A 22,261-nucleotide genomic window follows, 5' to 3' on the forward strand; every position below is an offset into this window, starting at 1 on the left:
TTTTATTCTCATTTAAACTCGCTTTTAACAACAATGTGCTGCATATATTTGTGTAACCGCGTTATCAGTCAGCGACACTTTACACAAGCAACAATAACTGAACTTTGTACAGCACAAAACGCTACAGCCTGGCAGATCTAAATAGGTTTACAGTTGTAGCAAAGCAAACTGGCTCTAACAGATATACTGAGTGCTCTGCTGCCAGTGACTGCGGATACGTTAAAGGGACATAAAAGCAAACTGGCTCTAACAGATATACTGAGTGCTCTGCTGCCAGTGACTGTGGATACGTTAAAGGGACATAAAAGCAAACTGGCTCTAACAGATATACTGAGTGCTCTGCTGCCAGTGACTGCGGATACGTTAAAGGGACATAAAAGCAAACTGGCTCTAACAGATATACTGAGTGCTCTGCTGCCAGTGACTGCGGATACGTTAAAGGGACATAAAAGCAAACTGGCTCTAACAGATATACTGAGTGCTCTGCTGCCAGTTATTGCGGATACGTTAAAGGGACATAAAAGCAAACTGGCTCCAACAGATATACTGAGTGCTCTGCTGCCAGTGACTGCGGATACGTTAAAGGGACATAAAAGCAAACTGGCTCTAACAGATAAACTGAGTGCTCTGCTGCCAGTGACTGCGGATACGTTAAAGGGACATAAAAGCAAACTGGCTCTAACAGATATACTGAGTGCTCTGCTGCCAGTGACTGCGGATACGTTAAAGGGACATAAAAGCAAACTGGCTCTAACAGATATACTGAGTGCTCTGCTGCCAGTTATTGCGGATACGTTAAAGGGACATAAAAGCAAACTGGCTCTAACAGATATACTGAGTGCTCTGCAGCCAGTGACTGCGGATACGTTAAAGGGACATAAAAGCAAACTGGCTCTAACAGATATACTGAGTGCTCTGCAGCCAGTGACTGCGGATACGTTAAAGGGACATAAAAGCAAACTGGCTCTAACAGATATACTGAGTGCTCTGCTGCCAGTTATTGCGGATACGTTAAAGGGACATAAAAGCAAACTGGCTCTAACAGATATACTGAGTGCTCTGCTGCCAGTGACTGCGGATACGTTAAAGGGACATAAAAGCAAACTGGCTCTAACAGATATACTGAGTGCTCTGCTGCCAGTGATTGCGGATACGTTAAAGGGACATAAAAGCAAACTGGCTCTAACAGATATACTGAGTGCTCTGCTGCCAGTGACTGCGGATACGTTAAAGGGACATAAAAGCAAACTGGCTCTAACAGATATACTGAGTGCTCTGCTGCCAGTGACTGCGGATACGTTAAAGGGACATAAAAGCAAACTGGCTCTAACAGATATACTGAGTGCTCTGCTGCCAGTGACTGCGGATACGTTAAAGGGACATAAAAGCAAACTGGCTCTAACAGATATACTGAGTGCTCTGCTGCCAGTGACTGCGGATACGTTAAAGGGACATAAAAGCAAACTGGCTCTAACAGATATACTGAGTGCTCTGCTGCCAGTGATTGCAGATACGTTAAAGGGACATAAAAGCAAACTGGCTCTAACAGATATACTGAGTGCTCTGCTGCCAGTGACTGCGGATACGTTAAAGGGACATAAAAGCAAACTGGCTCTAACAGATATACTGAGTGCTCTGCTGCCAGTGACTGCGGATACGTTAAAGGGACATAAAAGCAAACTGGCTCTAACAGATATACTGAGTGCTCTGCTGCCAGTTATTGCGGATACGTTAAAGGGACATAAAAGCAAACTGGCTCCAACAGATATACTGAGTGCTCTGCTGCCAGTGACTGCGGATACGTTAAAGGGACATAAAAGCAAACTGGCTCTAACAGATATACTGAGTGCTCTGCTGCCAGTTATTGCGGATACGTTAAAGGGACATAAAAGCAAACTGGCTCTAACAGATATACTGAGTGCTCTGCTGCCAGTGACTGCGGATACGTTAAAGGGACATAAAAGCAAACTGGCTCTAACAGATATACTGAGTGCTCTGCTGCCAGTTATTGCGGATACGTTAAAGGGACATAAAAGCAAACTGGCTCTAACAGATATACTGAGTGCTCTGCTGCCAGTTATTGCGGATACGTTAAAGGGACATAAAAGCCAAAATTAAACTGCACGTGAAAATAAGCAGCATTTTCCCAATACCCAGGTATCAGCAAAGTTCTGAGTGTACCAGTAAAGCGTTTGCTGTACACTGAGCATACAAACCTCTGGTGTACAAGGCATATGTACGTATGCTCAGTAACATGTGGCGCTGAGATAGAGCAGCGTTATTATGCGAGTACTGTACATCGCTGCTTCTGTATACAGTACTTGTGTACAAGCACACTGTGTACTTTCTACTAATACTTACTGCCAAACCTCCACTGTGCACCTATTAGACATTCCCTTCTTACTGATGCTCACTGTCTAACAATGCGCATCAGAACTTGCCGGTGTTTGCAGCTTTTATTTTTTTTTAATTGCGTCCGTGTCATGGGCCGTCAGAGCCAATTAACCCTTTCATTCTGTTTGTTACACTGACACAGCCATGTGCTGCTGCTGCTGTGAGACACAGGTGAGTTCCAGAAGGATGACCCCCCCACCGGTCTCAGTCATCGTTAATTAATGTGCAGCACCCGCTAATCACTTCCCTGTCTGGTCTTTATTACTGTACTCCGTGTATACTGCTCTTACAAATACAGACAACATTAACAACCTGAAGTTTACAAACCTTAGATTCATTCTGCAGCACAGACGGCCTAGGTTTATCTTTCCTTTCACCAGTTAGTTTATCTGTATCTTGATACAGCACTCACTATTATTAAAGGGACAGTCTAGTATAAATTAAACTTTCATTATTCACATAAGACTTTTTAATCAACTTTCCAATTTACTTTTATCATCAAATTTGCTTTTTTTCTCTTGGTATTTTTAGTTTAAACTAAACCTAGGTAGGCTCATATGCTAATTTCTAAGCCTTTGAGGGCTGCCTCTTATCACAGGCTTTTTAAATCTCTTTTCAACACAAACAGACAGAAAGTACACGTGGGCCATATAGATAACACTGTGTTCAGGTACAGGGGGTTATTTAAGATCTAGCACAATACAATACTAAATGCAAGTCAATAGATAATAAACAGTCAGTCATGTGATCAGGGGGCTGGAAGAAGGTTCCTAGATACAAGGTAATCAGAGAGGTAAAAAGTACATTAATATAACTGAGACAAGGGGCAGTCTGCAGAGGGTTAGATACAAGATAATCACAGAGGTAAAAAGTACATTAATATTACTGTGTTGGTTATGCAAAACTGGGGAATGGGTAATAAAGGGATTATCTAGCTTTTAAAACAATAAAAATTCTATGGTAGACTGTCCCTTTAAATGGTTTTATAGTGAGACCCACTGGGGGGGTAGACACTGGTGTTCTATTTAACATATGATACAAGATTATGAAAATTATTAATATATTTGGAACAAGACACCAGCAGATCACAAAGATATGAGAAAAATCACTAGAAGCTACTGAATACCATCATCTTGTTTGTCTTAATTCCAAACCTTATAGCAGCTCAATGCATTTTATTATTAAACCCCTTGTGTGCCAGAAGGCTGGAGCACAATTCAGCCCGCTCAGGCACACATGAGGTTAAATCACAACAACATATAAACATTATGTAGACCGCAGAGATACGAACCTTCAGCGCTTCCTCAGGGACCTTATGCTGGATCTGTTCCAATACATAAAGATTAGCATGTAGGTTTTAGTTACGGAAAATAATCCCAAAAGGATTCAGGATAACGATTGGGTTTGTTTTCTAATTTGTAAAAGCACCATGAAAAGTTTAAAGTGTGTTAAATTCTGCGCCTGAGTCCTACAGCAGAGCTCACACAGCTGTAATCACTAACAGAATTAAAGAAATACATCAATATTTACAGTAACGTGACTTTATAACTTAAATTGGGAACTTAAAGTGAAAATAAGTTCTGAGCTATGAGATCCCATGCACATAGTGCTGCTAGCGAGTAACATTATACTAACAGTGTATAGATTACCTGAGTATACTGCCCGCTAGTAACATTATACTAACAGTGTATAGATCACCTGAGTATACTGCCCGCTAGTAACATTATACTAACAGTGTATAGATCACCTGAGTATACTGCCCGCTAGTAACATTATACTAACAGTGTATAGATTACCTGAGTATACTGCCCGCTAGTAACATTATACTAACAGTGTATAGATTACCTGAGTATACTGCCCGCTAGTAACATTATACTAACAGTGTATAGATCACCTGAGTATACTGCCCGCTAGTAACATAATACTAACAGTGTATAGATTACCTGAGTATACTGCCCGCTAGTAACATTATACTAACAGTGTATAGATTACCTGAGTATACTGCCCGCTAGTAACATTATACTGACAGTGTATATGAGATTACCTGAGTATACTGCCCGCTAGTAACATTATACTAACAGTGTATAGATTACCTGAGTATACTGCCCGCTAGTAACATTATACTAACAGTGTATAGATTACCTGAGTATACTGCCCGCTAGTAACATTATACTAACAGTGTATAGATTACCTGAGTATACTGCCCGCTAGTAACATTATACTAACAGTGTATAGATCACCTGAGTATACTGCCCGCTAGTAACATTATACTAACAGTGTATAGATTACCTGAGTATACTGCCCGCTAGTAACATTATACTAACAGTGTATAGATTACCTGAGTATACTGCCCGCTAGTAACATTATACTAACAGTGTATAGATTACCTGAGTATACTGCCCGCTAGTAACATTATACTAACAGTGTATAGATTACCTGAGTATACTGCCCGCTAGTAACATTATACTGACAGTGTATATGAGATTATCTGTGTATACTGCCCGCTAGTAACATTATACTAACAGTGTATAGATTACCTGAGTATACTGCCCGCTAGTAACATAATACTAACAGTGTATAGATTACCTGAGTATACTGCCCGCTAGTAACATTATACTAACAGTGTATAGATTACCTGAGTATACTGCCCGCTAGTAACATTATACTGACAGTGTATATGAGATTATCTGTGTATACTGCCCGCTAGTAACATTATACTGACAGTGTATAGATTACCTGTGTATACTGCCCGCTAGTAACATTATACTAACAGTGTATAGATTACCTGAGTATACTGCCCGCTAGTAACATTATACTAACAGTGTATAGATTACCTGAGTATACTGCCCGCTAGTAACATTATACTAACAGTGTATAGATTACCTGAGTATACTGCCCGCTAGTAACATTATACTGACAGTGTATATGAGATTATCTGTGCATACTGCCCGCTAGTAACATTATACTGACAGTGTATAGATTACCTGTGTATACTGCCCGCTAGTAACATTATACTAACAGTGTATAGATTACCTGAGTATACTGCCCGCTAGTAACATTATACTAACAGTGTATAGATTACCTGAGTATACTGCCCGCTAGTAACATTATACTAACAGTGTATAGATTACCTGAGTATACTGCCCGCTAGTAACATTATACTGACAGTGTATAGATTACCTGAGTATACTGCCCGCTAGTAACATTATACTAACAGTGTATAGATTACCTGAGTATACTGCCCGCTAGTAACATTATACTAACAGTGTATAGATTACCTGAGTATACTGCCCGCTAGTAACATTATACTAACAGTGTATAGATTACCTGAGTATACTGCCCGCTAGTAACATTATACTAACAGTGTATAGATTACCTGAGTATACTGCCCGCTAGTAACATTATACTAACAGTGTATAGATTACCTGAGTATACTGCCCGCTAGTAACATTATACTGACAGTGTATATGAGATTATCTGTGTATACTGCCCGCTAGTAACATTATACTGACAGTGTATAGATTACCTGTGTATACTGCCCGCTAGTAACATTATACTAACAGTGTATAGATTACCTGAGTATACTGCCCGCTAGTAACATTATACTAACAGTGTATAGATTACCTGAGTATACTGCCCGCTAGTAACATTATACTAACAGTGTATAGATTACCTGAGTATACTGCCCGCTAGTAACATTATACTGACAGTGTATATGAGATTATCTGTGCATACTGCCCGCTAGTAACATTATACTGACAGTGTATAGATTACCTGTGTATACTGCCCGCTAGTAACATTATACTAACAGTGTATAGATTACCTGAGTATACTGCCCGCTAGTAACATTATACTAACAGTGTATAGATTACCTGAGTATACTGCCCGCTAGTAACATTATACTAACAGTGTATAGATTACCTGAGTATACTGCCCGCTAGTAACATTATACTGACAGTGTATAGATTACCTGAGTATACTGCCCGCTAGTAACATTATACTAACAGTGTATAGATTACCTGAGTATACTGCCCGCTAGTAACATTATACTAACAGTGTATAGATTACCTGAGTATACTGCCCGCTAGTAACATTATACTAACAGTGTATAGATTACCTGAGTATACTGCCCGCTAGTAACATTATACTAACAGTGAATATGAGATTATCTGTGTATACTGCTCGCTATTAACATTATACTAACAGTGTATATGAGATTATCTGTGTATACTGCCCGCTAGTAACATTATACTGACAGTGTATAGGAGATTATCTGTGTATACTGCCCGCTAGTAACATTATACTAACAGTGTATAGATTACCTGTGTATACTGCCCGCTAGTAACATTATACTAACAGTGTATAGATTACCTGTGTATACTGCTCGCTAGTAACATTATACTAACAGTGTATATGAGATTATCTGTGTATACTGCCCGCTAGTAACATTATACTGACAGTGTATAGATTACCTGTGTATACTGCCCGCTAGTAACATTATACTAACAGTGTATAGATTACCTGTGTATACTGCCCGCTAGTAACATTATACTAACAGTGTATAGATTACCTGTGTATACTGCCCGCTAGTAACATTATACTAACAGTGTATAGATTACCTGTGTATACTGCTCGCTAGTAACATTATACTGACAGTGTATATGAGATTATCTGTGCATACTGCCCGCTAGTAACATAATACTAACAGTGTATAGATTACCTGTGTATACTGCCTGCTAGTAACATTATACTAACAGTGTATAGATTACCTGAGTATACTGTTAGCTAGTAACATAATACTAACAGTGTATAGATTACCTGAGTATACTGCCCGCTAGTAACATTATACTAACAGTGAATAGGAGATTACCTGAGTATACTGCCCGCTAGTAACATTATACTAACAGTGTATAGATTACTTGAGTATACTGCCCGCTAGTAACATTATACTGACAGTGTATAGATTACCTGAGTATACTGCCCGCTAGTAACATTATACTAACAGTGTATAGATTACCTGAGTATACTGCCCGCTAGTAACATTATACTAACAGTGTATAGATTACCTGAGTATACTGCCCGCTAGTAACATTATACTAACAGTGTATATGAGATTATCTGTGTATACTGCCCGCTAGTAACATTATACTAACAGTGTATATGAGATTATCTGTGTATACTGCTCGCTATTAACATTATACTAACAGTGTATATGATATTATCTGTGTATACTGCTCGCTATTAACATTATACTAACAGTGTATATGATATTATCTGTGTATACTGCCCGCTAGTAACATAATACTAACAGTGTATAGATTACCTGAGTATACTGCCCGCTAGTAACATTATACTAACAGTGTATATGAGATTATCTGTGTATACTGCTCACTAGTAACATTATACTGACAGTGTATAGATTACCTGTGTATACTGCCCGTTAGTAACATTATACTAACAGTGTATATGAGATTATCTGTGTATACTGCTCACTAGTAACATTATACTAACAGTGTATAGATTACCTGACTATACTGCCCGCTAGTAACATTATACTAACAGTGTATATGAGATTATCTGTGTATACTGCCCGCTAGTAACATTATACTGACAGTGTATAGATTACCTGAGTATACTGCCCGCTAGTAACATTATACTAACAGTGTATATGAGATTATCTGTGTATACTGCTCGCTATTAACATTATACTAACAGTGTATATGAGATTATCTGTGTATACTGCCCGCTAGTAACATTATACTGACAGTGTATAGATTACCTGTGTATACTGCCCGTTAGTAACATTATACTAACAGTGTATATGAGATTATCTGTGTATACTGCTCACTAGTAACATTATACTAACAGTGTATAGATTACCTGAGCATACTGCCCGCTAGTAACATTATACTAAAAGTGTATATGAGATTATCTGTGTATACTGCCCGCTAGTAACATTATACTGACAGTGTATAGATTACCTGAGTATACTGCCCGCTAGTAACATTATACTAACAGTGTATATGAGATTATCTGTGTATACTGCCCGCTAGTAACATTATACTAACAGTGTATAGATTACCTGAGTATACTGCCCGCTAGTAACATTATACTAACAGTGTATATGAGATTATCTGTGTATACTGCCCGCTAGTAACATTATACTAACAGTGTATATGAGATTATCTGTGTATACTGCTCGCTATTAACATTATACTAACAGTGTATATGAGATTATCTGTGTATACTGCTCAGTAGTAACATTATACTGACAGTGTATATGAGATTATCTGTGCATACTGCCCGCTAGTAACATTATACTGACAGTGTATATGAGATTATCTGTGTATACTGCTCACTAGTAACATTATACTAACAGTGTATATGAGATTATCTGTGTATACTGCTCGCTAGTAACATTATACTGACAGTGTATAGATTACCTGAGTATACTGCCCGCTAGTAACATTATACTAACAGTGTATATGAGATTATCTGTGTATACTGCTCGCTATTAACATTATACTGACAGTGTATAGATTACCTGAGTATACTGCCCGCTAGTAACATTATACTAACAGTGTATATGAGATTATCTGTGTATACTGCTCGCTATTAACATTATACTAACAGTGTATATGAGATTATCTGTGTATACTGCCCGCTAGTAACATTATACTGACAGTGTATAGATTACCTGTGTATACTGCCCGTTAGTAACATTATACTAACAGTGTATATGAGATTATCTGTGTATACTGCTCACTAGTAACATTATACTAACAGTGTATAGATTACCTGAGCATACTGCCCGCTAGTAACATTATACTAAAAGTGTATATGAGATTATCTGTGTATACTGCCCGCTAGTAACATTATACTGACAGTGTATAGATTACCTGAGTATACTGCCCGCTAGTAACATTATACTAACAGTGTATATGAGATTATCTGTGTATACTGCCCGCTAGTAACATTATACTAACAGTGTATAGATTACCTGAGTATACTGCCCGCTAGTAACATTATACTAACAGTGTATATGAGATTATCTGTGTATACTGCCCGCTAGTAACATTATACTAACAGTGTATATGAGATTATCTGTGTATACTGCTCGCTATTAACATTATACTAACAGTGTATATGAGATTATCTGTGTATACTGCTCAGTAGTAACATTATACTGACAGTGTATATGAGATTATCTGTGCATACTGCCCGCTAGTAACATTATACTGACAGTGTATATGAGATTATCTGTGTATACTGCTCACTAGTAACATTATACTAACAGTGTATATGAGATTATCTGTGTATACTGCTCGCTAGTAACATTATACTGACAGTGTATAGATTACCTGAGTATACTGCCCGCTAGTAACATTATACTAACAGTGTATATGAGATTATCTGTGTATACTGCTCGCTATTAACATTATACTAACAGTGTATATGAGATTATCTGTGCATACTGCCCGCTAGTAACATTATACTGACAGTGTATATGAGATTATCTGTGTATACTGCCCGCTAGTAACATTATACTAACAGTGTATATGAGATTATCTGTGTATACTGCTCACTAGTAACATTATACTAACAGTGTATAGATTACCTGAGTATACTGCCCGCTAGTAACATTATACTGACAGTGTATAGATTATCTGTGTATACTGCTTGCTAGTAACATTATACTGACAGTGTATATGAGATTATCTGTGTATACTGCTCACTAGTAACATTATACTGACAGTGTATATGAGATTATCTGTGCATACTGCCCGCTAGTAACATAATACTAACAGTGTATATGAGATTATCTGTGTATACTGCCCGCTAGTAACATTATACTGACAGTGTATATGAGATTATCTGTGTATACTGCTCACTAGTAACATTATACTGACAGTGTATATGAGATTATCTGTGCATACTGCCCGCTAGTAACATAATACTAACAGTGTATATGAGATTATCTGTGTATACTGCTCACTAGTAACATAATACTGACAGTGTATATGAGATTATCTGTGCATACTGCCCGCTAGTAACATAATACTAACAGTGTATATGAGATTATCTGTGTATACTGCCCGCTAGTAACATTATACTGACAGTGTATATGAGATTATCTGTGTATACTGCCCGCTAGTAACATTATACTGACAGTGTATATGAGATTATCTGTGTATACTGCCCGCTAGTAACATTACACTGACAGTGTATATGAGATTATCTGTGTATACTGCCCGCTAGTAACATTATACTGACAGTGTATATGAGATTATCTGTGTATACTGCTCACTAGTAACATAATACTAACAGTGTATATGATATTATCTGTGTATACTGCTCACTAGTAACATTATACTGACAGTGTATATGAGATTATCTGTGCATACTGCCCGCTAGTAACATTATACTGACAGTGTATAGGAGAGTATCTGTGTATACTGCTCACTAGTAACATAATACTAACAGTGTATATGAGATTATCTGTGTATACTGCTCACTAGTAACATTATACTGACAGTGTATATGAGATTATCTGTGCATACTGCCCGCTAGTAACATTATACTGACAGTGTATATGAGATTATCTGTGTATACTGCCCGCTAGTAACATAATACTGACAGTGTATATGAGATTATCTGTGTATACTGCCCGCTAGTAACATTATACTGACAGTGTATATGAGATTATCTGTGTATACTGCCCACTAGCAACATTACACTGACAGTGTATATGAGATTATCTGTGTATACTGCTCACTAGTAACATAATACTAACAGTGTATATGAGATTATCTGTGTATACTGCTTGCTAGTAACATTATACTGACATTGTATAGGAGATTATCTGTGTATACTGCCCGCTAGTAACATTATACTAACAGTGTATATGAGATTATCTGTGTATACTGATCACTAGTAACATAATACTAACAGTGTATATGAGATTATCTGTGCATACTGCCCGCTAGTAACATTATACTAACAGTGTATATGAGATTATCTGTGCATACTGCCCGCTAGTAACATAATACTGACAGTGTATATGAGATTATCTGTGTATACTGCCCGCTAGTAACATTATACTAACGGTGTATAGGAGATTATCTGTGTATACTGCCCGCTAGTAACATAATACTAACAGTGTATATGAGATTATCTGTGTATACTGCCCGCTAGTAACATTATACTGACAGTGTATAGGAGATTATCTGTGTATACTGCTCGCTAGTAACATTATACTAACAGTGTATATGAGATTATCTGTGCATACTGCCCGCTAGTAACATTATACTAACAGTGTATATGAGATTATCTGTGTATACTGCCCGCTAGTAACATAATACTGACAGTGTATATGAGATTATCTGTGTATACTGCCCGCTAGTAACATAATACTGACAGTGTATATGAGATTATCTGTGTATACTGCCCGCTAGTAACATAATACTAACAGTGTATATGAGATTATCTGTGCATACTGCCCGCTAGTAACATAATACTAACAGTGTATATGAGATTATCTGTGTATACTGCCCGCTAGTAACATAATACTAACAGTGTATATGAGATTATCTGTGTATACTGCCCGCTAGTAACATTATACTAACAGTGTATATGAGATTATCTGTGTATATTGCCCGCTAGTAACATAATACTAACGGTGTATAGGAGATTATCTGTGTATACTGCTCGCTATTAACATTATACTAACAGTGTATATGAGATTACCTGTGTATACTGCTCGCTATTAACATAATACTAACAGTGTATATGAGATTATCTGTGTATACTGCTCGCTATTAACATTATACTAACAGTGTATATGAGATTACCTGTGTATACTGCCCGCTAGTAACATTATACTGACATTGTATAGGAGATTATCTGTGTATACTGCTCGCTAGTAACATTATACTGACATTGTATAGGAGACTATCTGTGTATACTGCTCGCTAGTAACATAATACTGACAGTGTATATGAGATTATCTGTGCATACTGCCCGCTAGTAACATAATACTGACAGTGTATATGAGATTATCTGTGTATACTGCCCGCTAGTAACATTATACTGACAGTGTATATGAGATTATCTGTGTATACTGCTCACTAGTAACATTATACTGACAGTGTATATGAGATTATCTGTGTATACTGCCCGCTAGTAACATTATACTGACATTGTATAGGAGATTATCTGTGTATACTGCTCGCTAGTAACATTATACTGACATTGTATAGGAGATTATCTGTGTATACTGCTCGCTAGTAACATAATACTGACAGTGTATATGAGATTATCTGTGCATACTGCCCGCTAGTAACATAATACTGACAGTGTATATGAGATTATCTGTGTATACTGCCCGCTAGTAACATAATACTGACAGTGTATATGAGATTATCTGTGTATACTGCCCGCTAGTAACATTATACTGACAGTGTATATGAGATTATCTGTGTATACTGCCCGCTAGTAACATTATACTGACAGTGTATATGAGATTATCTGTGCATACTGCCCGCTAGTAACGTTATACTGACAGTGTATATGAGATTATCTGTGTATACTGCCGCTAGTAACATAATACTGACAGTGTATATGAGATTATCTGTGTATACTGCCCGCTAGTAACATAATACTGACAGTGTATATGAGATTATCTGTGCATACTGCCCGCTAGTAACATAATACTGACAGTGTATATGAGATTATCTGTGCATACTGCCCGCTAGTAACATAATACTGACAGTGTATATGAGATTATCTGTGTATACTGCCCGCTAGTAACATAATACTGACAGTGTATATGAGATTATCTGTGCATACTGCCCGCTAGTAACATAATACTGACAGTGTATATGAGATTATCTGTGCATACTGCCCGCTAGTAACATAATACTGACAGTGAATATGAGATTATCTGTGTATACTGCTCACTAGTAACATTATACTGACAGTGTATATGAGATTATCTGTGTATACTGCCCGCTAGTAACATAATACTAACAGTGTATATGAGATTATCTGTGTATACTGCTCACTAGTAACATAATACTAACAGTGTATATGAGATTATCTGTGTATACTGCCCGCTAGTAACATAATACTGACAGTGTATATGAGATTATCTGTGTATACTGCCCGCTAGTAACATAATACTAACAGTGTATATGAGATTATCTGTGTATACTGCCCGCTAGTAACATTATACTAACAGTGTATATGAGATTATCTGTGTATACTGCCCGCTAGTAACATAATACTAACAGTGTATATGATATTATCTGTGTATACTGCCCGCTAGTAACATAATACTGACAGTGTATAGGAGATTATCTGTGTATACTGCCCGCTAGTAACATTATACTAACAGTGTATATGAGATTATCTGTGTATACTGCCCGCTAGTAACATTATACTAACAGTGTATATGAGATTATCTGTGTATACTGCTCGCTAGTAACATTATAATGACAGTGTATATGAGATTATCTGTGTATACTGCCCGCTAGTAACATTATACTAACAGTGTATATGAGATTATCTGTGTATACTGCTCACTAGTAACATTATACTGACAGTGTATATGAGATTATCTGTGCATACTGCTCGCTAGTAACATTATACTGACAGTGTATATGAGATTATCTGTGCATACTGCTCGCTAGTAACATTATACTGACAGTGTATATGAGATTATCTGTGTATATTGCTCACTAGTAACATAATACTAACAGTGTATATGAGATTATCTGTGTATACTGCCCGCTAGTAACATAATACTAACGGTGTATAGGAGATTATCTGTGTATACTGCCCGCTAGTAACATAATACTGACAGTGTATATGAGATTATCTGTGCATACTGCCCGCTAGTAACATAATACTGACAGTGTATATGAGATTATCTGTGCATACTGCCCGCTAGTAACATAATACTGACAGTGTATATGAGATTATCTGTGTATACTGCCCGCTAGTAACATAATACTGACAGTGTATATGAGATTATCTGTGTATACTGCCCGCTAGTAACATAATACTAACAGTGTATATGAGATTATCTGTGTATACTGCCCGTTAGTAACATTATACTAACAGTGTATATGAGATTATCTGTGTATACTGCCCGCTAGTAACATTATACTAAGTGTATAGATTACCTGAGTATACTGCTCACTAGTAACATTATACTGACAGTGTATATGAGATTATCTGTGTATACTGCCCGCTAGTAACAGAATACTGACAGTGTATATGAGATTATCTGTGTATACTGCCCGCTAGTAACATAATACTGACAGTGTATATGAGATTATCTGTGTATACTGCCCGCAAGTAACATTATACTAACAGTGTATAGATTACCTGAGTATACTGCTCACTAGTAACATTATACTGACAGTGTATATGAGATTATCTGTGTATACTGCCCGCTAGTAACAGAATACTGACAGTGTATATGAGATTATCTGTGTATACTGCCCGCTAGTAACATAATACTGACAGTGTATATGAGATTATCTGTGTATACTGCCTGCTAGTAACATTATACTAACAGTGTATATGAGATTATCTGTGTATACTGCTCACTAGTAACATTATACTGACAGTGTATATGAGATTATCTGTGTATACTGCCCGCTAGTAACATAATACTGACAGTGTATATGAGATTATCTGTGTATACTGCCCACTAGTAACATTATACTGACAGTGTATATGAGATTATCTGTGTATACTGCCCGCTAGTAACATTATACTGACAGTGTATATGAGATTATCTGTGTAAACTGCTCACTAGTAACATTATACTGACAGTGTATATGAGATTATCTGTGCATACTGCCCGCTAGTAACATTATACTGACAGTGTATATGAGATTATCTGTGTATACTGCTCACTAGTAAAATTATACTGACAGTGTATATGAGATTATCTGTGTATACTGCCCGCTAGTAACATAATACTAACAGTGTATAGGAGATTATCTGTGTATACTGCCCGCTAGTAACATAATACTAACAGTGTATATGAGATTATCTGTGTATACTGCTCACTAGTAACATTATACTGACAGTGTATATGAGATTATCTGTGCATACTGCCCGCTAGTAACATTATACTGACAGTGTATATGAGATTATCTGTGTATACTGCTCGCTAGTAACATTATACTGACAGTGTATATGAGATTATCTGTGTATACTGCCCGCTAGTAACATAATACTAACGGTGTATATGAGATTATCTGTGTATACTGCTCACTAGTAACATTATACTGACAGTGTATATGAGATTATCTGTGCATACTGCCCGCTAGTAACATAATACTAACGGTGTATAGGAGATTATCTGTGTATACTGCCCGCTAGTAACATAATACTAAGGGTGTATATGAGATTATCTGTGTATACTGCTCGCTAGTAACATTATACTGACAGTGTATATGAGATTATCTGTGTATACTGCTCGCTAGTAACATTATACTGACAGTGTATATGAGATTATCTGTGTATACTGCTCACTAGTAACATTATACTGACAGTGTATATGAGATTATCTGTGTATACTGCTCACTAGTAACATTATACTGACAGTGTATATGAGATTATCTGTGTATACTGCTCACTAGTAACATTATACTGACAGTGTATATGAGATTATCTGTGCATACTGCCCGCTAGTAACATAATACTGACAGTGTATATGAGATTATCTGTGCATACTGCCCGCTAGTAACATAATACTGACAGTGTATATGAGATTATCTGTGCATACTGCCCGCTAGTAACATAATACTAACGGTGTATATGAGATTATCTGTGTATACTGCCCGCTAGTAACATAATACTATCGGTGTATAGGAGATTATCTGTGTATACTGCTCGCTAGTAACATTATACTGACAGTGTATATGAGATTATCTGTGTATACTGCTCGCTAGTAACATTATACTGACAGTGTATATGAGATTATCTGTGTATACTGCTCACTAGTAACATTATACTGACAGTGTATATGAGATTATCTGTGTATACTGCTCACTAGTAACATTATACTGACAGTGTATATGAGATTATCTGTGTATACTGCTCACTAGTAACATTATACTGACAGTGTATATGAGATTATCTGTGTATACTGCTCACTAGTAACATTATACTGACAGTGTATATGAGATTATATGTGCATACTGCCCGCTAGTAACATTATACTGACAGTGTATATGAGATTATCTGTGTATACTGCCCGCTAGTAATTTTAATTTGCGTGTTTCTTGGGAGACTAGGTTCAAAAGAATCACTGTTTTTCCAGGATTCGTATGTCATATCTAGTAAAATCACTTGTAATTTTGATGGCATAAACTATTTTTTATATTTAGCTCTAGAATCCAGTCCTCTTTGGCGACCCCCCCTGGTGACCCCCCCCAAGGTATCTTCTATACTATTGTAATGAAAGAAATGTAGATTATCACGGTTTGTTACAATAATTTAGCCTTGGGATCAAAACATTCCCTATTCTAGTTAATGATTTAGGTGATTACTATATTACTTATTTTTTTGCCCAGACTAGCGCTAGTTGTAATTTAAACTGACATGTAATGTTTGTCTGGTGATTCAGTTCAGCCTCCGTCGTATTCAATTGTAGATTTGTGTACTGATGAAATATTATGATTGTTATTTTGGTTTGTCTAAGCAAACTTGTAAGACATGGCGATGAAACCTTCACCTGCAATATGGGCATGGACTATATCTCCCGTAACCAAATAAAAGGGAGTGGAAGAAGTTGATCGATAGCCCGGTTGAAGCCCCATAAACACTGTGAGAGTGGGGGTGAAACGCGCGTAGGCTGTCTCGCTGCGCAGGAATGGTTCTGGACAAACGCCGATTTATGTACAGCCTAGAGTGGAGATGCATCTACTTTGAACTCCTGATTTGGTGAGACTCGCACATATGCCGTCACAGCTGCAAAGCCTGGTTAAAGATTTTTTGTCTGTTTGTGAATTGAATGAAAGGTGGTCGTGAGTCTAACAGGAAGCGGTTCCCTGTTTATCATTTAGAGGAAAAGTACTACTTCTAGTATCCCATGGACTTTGCTGAATACTTGTGAAAACTTAACCAAGGTATCGTCTGTTTAATATTGAGCGCAACTCGGCTCACAGATACCCAAACTGAAGGGTCGACATACAAGGCAAAAATGATACACCTGTATATCATGTTTTGAAACTGTCCTCTATTTTCAAGACTGTACGGGCCACAGCTAGCCCCTTCACATTGCATTAGACTTTGTATCAGCTTACGACTGTCACTATGTGTTTTGATACATTGTGTTGTTTTGCACAGGAGAGTCAGCATAGATCCCAGTGGTGTTTCCTCGCCAGCTAATTTCCCTTCCGCTTTCTATGGGGCTGATAGAGGTTGGGTGTTGCTGGTCTTTCTCATCTGATTTAACAACTATAACTATGTGTGTGCACACTAATGTCTTAGGGGATAACATAGATCCTGTGTTGATACCCCTTCAGGCATTATCCTCTTGTGGAGCCTGGCTACAGCTGGTGTTGTTGTCCCCGATACTTTGAGACATATGCAGCGCCTTTTCCTTCCTGTTTTTAATTCGTACTATTTGTAAATATTTGCTTTATGACAATAACATATTGTTGGATACGTACATTGTGCATTTGGGGATGTGTCATGCATTTTAAACAACTTTCCAATTAACTTGTATCACCAATTTTGTTTTGTTCTCTTGGTATTGTTAGTTGAAAGCTAAACCTAGGAGGTTCATATGCTAATTTCTTAGACCTTGAAGGCCGCCTCTAATCTAAATGCACTTGACAGTTTTTCACCACTAGAGTGAGCACTAATTGGATAAAATGCAAATCTGTCAAAAGAACTGAAAAAAGGGGGTAGTCTGGAGAGGCTTAGATAAAAGGTTATTACAGAGGTAAAACGTATATTATTATAACTGTGTTGGTTATGCAAAACTGGGGAATGGGTAATTAAGGGATTATCTTTCTTTTAAAACAACAAAAATTATGGTGTTGACTGTCCCTTTAACTTTATACTAAGCGTATACAAGATCACGTGCGCATACTGCCCACTAGTGACTTCATACTAAGGGTATACAGGATCACGTGCGCATAGTGCCCGCTAGTAACTTTATACTAACAGTGCATACGAGATTATGTGCGCATACTGCCTGCTAGTAACTTTATACTAAGTGTATACAAGATCAGGTGTGCAGCCAGTAGCCTCATTTTGGTTTCCGATAACTAATTATAAAGAAAGCAGCTATGGTGCAAGTATTCGGTTTTGTACAACGTTATTTCAGTAGCACGCACACATTGTAAAAATTAGTTCAACCAGAAATTTGTATAAATTAAAATGTGTCATTTTTATGGCTAGATATTTTTAATGTAATATTTTAGGGATATAAACCAATGACAAACGTGGGGCCATAAAAAGTGGGGGTTTTAATATTTATAAAATGATGACTCCCGTACAGCTATTTACCATGTAGGTCACAGAGGATGACACAAAATGGTTATTTCTGCACTTCATTTGATTTGGTTTCTGTTGGGTATTTCTACAAACTAAAAATACACCATATATATCTATATCTTTCATTAATTTTTCTCAACAGAAGACAGATAAATAGAAAAGTAGTTCAAACATGGCAGCCCCTGTTACTTTATAGAATCTAGAGTACGTTATAGATAGTCCCACCCAATTGTTCATTCTGTCCCAGCCGGTGCCGTTTTTTTACATTCTGATTGCAATTGGCTAGCATAGCTGATCTGGGTGGTATTATCACGAAATGCTATACTGTGTAGGTCCCCAAATGCCCCCTCTCTAAGCTCAAAATGAATTGCAAATACCACACAACCCTCCGATTGGAAGCCGCACTTAGTGACACCCCAAATAGCTTTATTCATATAATCCAAAAATGTGCTGCAATGAGAGGAAATTAAGGGGTCATCTGACAATGTGCCGCAAGCAGTGAATATCACTCATTTAGGTCATAGTGTCATAAGGACTGACCCGCTGAAACTAGGAGGTACATAATAAATGCTACTAACTGGGATCTTAGTGTAGTATTATCCAGTACTGGTATTTATTTATTGGAGCAACAATTACGTCACTAAATTTCCTAAAACTAGACTCTTATTTTACTGGTACAGTCTCCAACTCCCATCAATAAATGGTGAAATCCTAATCTTTTCACTGTTTGGGTCAGAGCTTACCATGAATACTACTAGGAAAAGTTATAATTCCCTACCGACTGCTTCTACTCTAACCTCCCATCACTAGACTAGCGCTGACCTCCCATCACTAGACTAGCGCTGACCGCTCAACCACAACCATTAACGACTTCTAGTTACTATAGGTCGATTAGGATGAAAGGAATGTAGTTGTTATCCCTCCCAAAGCTCTAAGGAGAAGCATCAGACATCTTGTTCTGTCTCTTCGCTCGCTAGTATACAGCAGACGCAGAGAGGTTTGAGATTTAAAAATAAGCCTTTGTTGTCTCCCCAAATGAAGCATTCAAGTGCAACAGAACAAATGGCTACTCTTTTAAATGGGTGAGAAATAAAAGGGGGTAAAGGAGGAGCTCAGATTTTTACATTTTGCTATGGGGCCTAGGGTTTATTTAGCTATGCCCCAGACTGGTCAAGCAGTACCCTCCTATCAATGAGCATTCTGCCCCGGCTCTTCAACTAGTGACTGTTTATTCAGTTTTATTACGGATATCTGCTCATGAACACAGACCAGCAGTTTAATGTTTCCATATCACAGTACCTCCATCCCTGTACTTGTCTCCTTATGTGCACCATGCTGTTGTATTGGTCATACTGATGATAATAAACACACAGACCAGCAGTTTAATGCTTCCATATCACAGTACCTCCATCCCTGTACGCGTCTCCTTATGTGCACCATGCTGTTGTATTGGTCATACTGATGATAATAAACACACAGACCAGCAGTTTAATGCTTCCATATCACAGTACCTCCATCCCTGTACGTGTCTCCTTATGTGCACCATGCTGTTGTATTGGTCATACTGATGATAATAAACACACAGACCAGCAGTTTAATGTTTCCATATCACAGTACCTGTACGTGTCTCCTTATGTGCATCATGCTGTTGTATTGGTCATACTGATGATAATAAACACACAGACCAGCAGTTTAATGCTTCCATATCACAGTACCTGTACGTGTCTCCTTATGTGCACCATGCTGTTGTATTGGTCATACGGATGATAATAAACACACAGACCAGCAGTTTAATGCTTCCATATCACAGTACCTCCATCCCTGTACGTGTCTCCTTCTGTGCACCATGCTGTATTGGTCATACTGATGATAAAAAACACACAGACCAGCAGTTTAATGCTTCCATATCACAGTACCTCCATCCCTGTACGTGTCTCCTTATGTGCACCATGCTGTTGTATTGGTCATACTGATGATAATAAACACACAGACCAGCAGTTTAATGCTTCCATATCACAGTACCTCCATCCCTGTACGTGTCTCCTTCTGTGCACCATGCTGTATTGGTCATACTGATGATAATAAACACACAGACCAGCAGTTTAATGCTTCCATATCACAGTACCTCCATCCCTGTACGTGTCTCCTTATGTGCATCATGCTGTTGTATTGGTCATACTGATGATAATAAACACACAGACCAGCAAGTTTAATGCTTCCATATCACAGTACCTGTACGTGTCTCCTTATGTGCACCATGCTGTTGTATTGGACACACTGATGATAATAAACACACAGACCAGCAGTTTAATGCTTCCATATCACAGTACCTCCATCCCTGTACGTGTCTCCTTATGTGCACCATGCTGTTGTATTGGTCATACTGATGATAATAAACACACAGACCAGCAGTTTAATGTTTCCATATCACAGTACCTGTACGTGTCTCCTTATGTGCACCATGCTGTTGTATTGGTCATACGGATGATAATAAACACACAGACCAGCAGTTTAATGCTTCCATATCACAGTACCTCCATCCCTGTACGTGTCTCCTTCTGTGCACCATGCTGTATTGGTCATACTGATGATAATAAACACACAGACCAGCAGTTTAATGCTTCCATATCACAGTACCTCCATCCCTGTACGTGTCTCCTTCTGTGCACCATGCTGTATTGGTCATACTGATGATAATAAACACACAGACCAGCAGTTTAATGCTTCCATATCACAGTACCTGTACGTGTCTCCTTATGTGCACCATGCTGTTGTATTGGTCATACTGATGATAATAAACACACAGACCAGCAGTTTAATGCTTCCATATCACAGGACCTCCATCCCTGTACGTGTCTCCTTATGTGCACCATGCTGTTGTATTGGTCATACTGATAAAAATAAACACACAGACCAGCAGTTTAATGCTTCCATATCACAGTACCTCCATCCCTGTACCCGTCTCCTTATGTGCACCATGCTGTTGTATTGGACACACTGATGATAATAAACACACAGACCAGCAGTTTAATGCTTCCATATCACAGTACCTCCATCCCTGTACGTGTCTCCTTATGTGCACCATGCTGTTGTATTGGTCATACTGATGATAATAAACACACAGACCAGCAGTTTAATGCTTCCATATCACAGTACCTCCATCCCTGTACGTGTCTCCTTATGTGCACCATGCTGTTGTATTGGTCACACTGATGATAATAAACACACAGACCAGCAGTTTATTGTTTCCATATCACAGTACCTGTACGTGTCTCCTTATGTGCACCATGCTGTTGTATTGGTCACACTGATGATAATAAACACACAGACCAGCAGTTTA

General features: G+C 37.9%; 1 protein-coding gene across 1 annotated transcript in view; it reads right to left on the bottom strand.

Annotated features, from left to right (window-relative positions):
- The window catches only part of CEP170B (centrosomal protein 170B), a 325,448-nt gene that overhangs the window by 176,058 nt on the left and 127,129 nt on the right, over positions 1 to 22,261 (bottom strand). The window contains exon 5 of the mRNA XM_053697256.1: positions 3,686 to 3,742. Within this exon, the coding sequence (XP_053553231.1) occupies positions 3,686 to 3,742 (57 nt within the window). The remainder of the gene's footprint in view (positions 1 to 3,685; positions 3,743 to 22,261) is intronic.

The sequence above is a fragment of the Bombina bombina genome, chromosome 1 (genome assembly GCF_027579735.1).
Source record: "Bombina bombina isolate aBomBom1 chromosome 1, aBomBom1.pri, whole genome shotgun sequence".
Classification (NCBI taxonomy): Eukaryota; Metazoa; Chordata; class Amphibia; order Anura; family Bombinatoridae; genus Bombina; species Bombina bombina.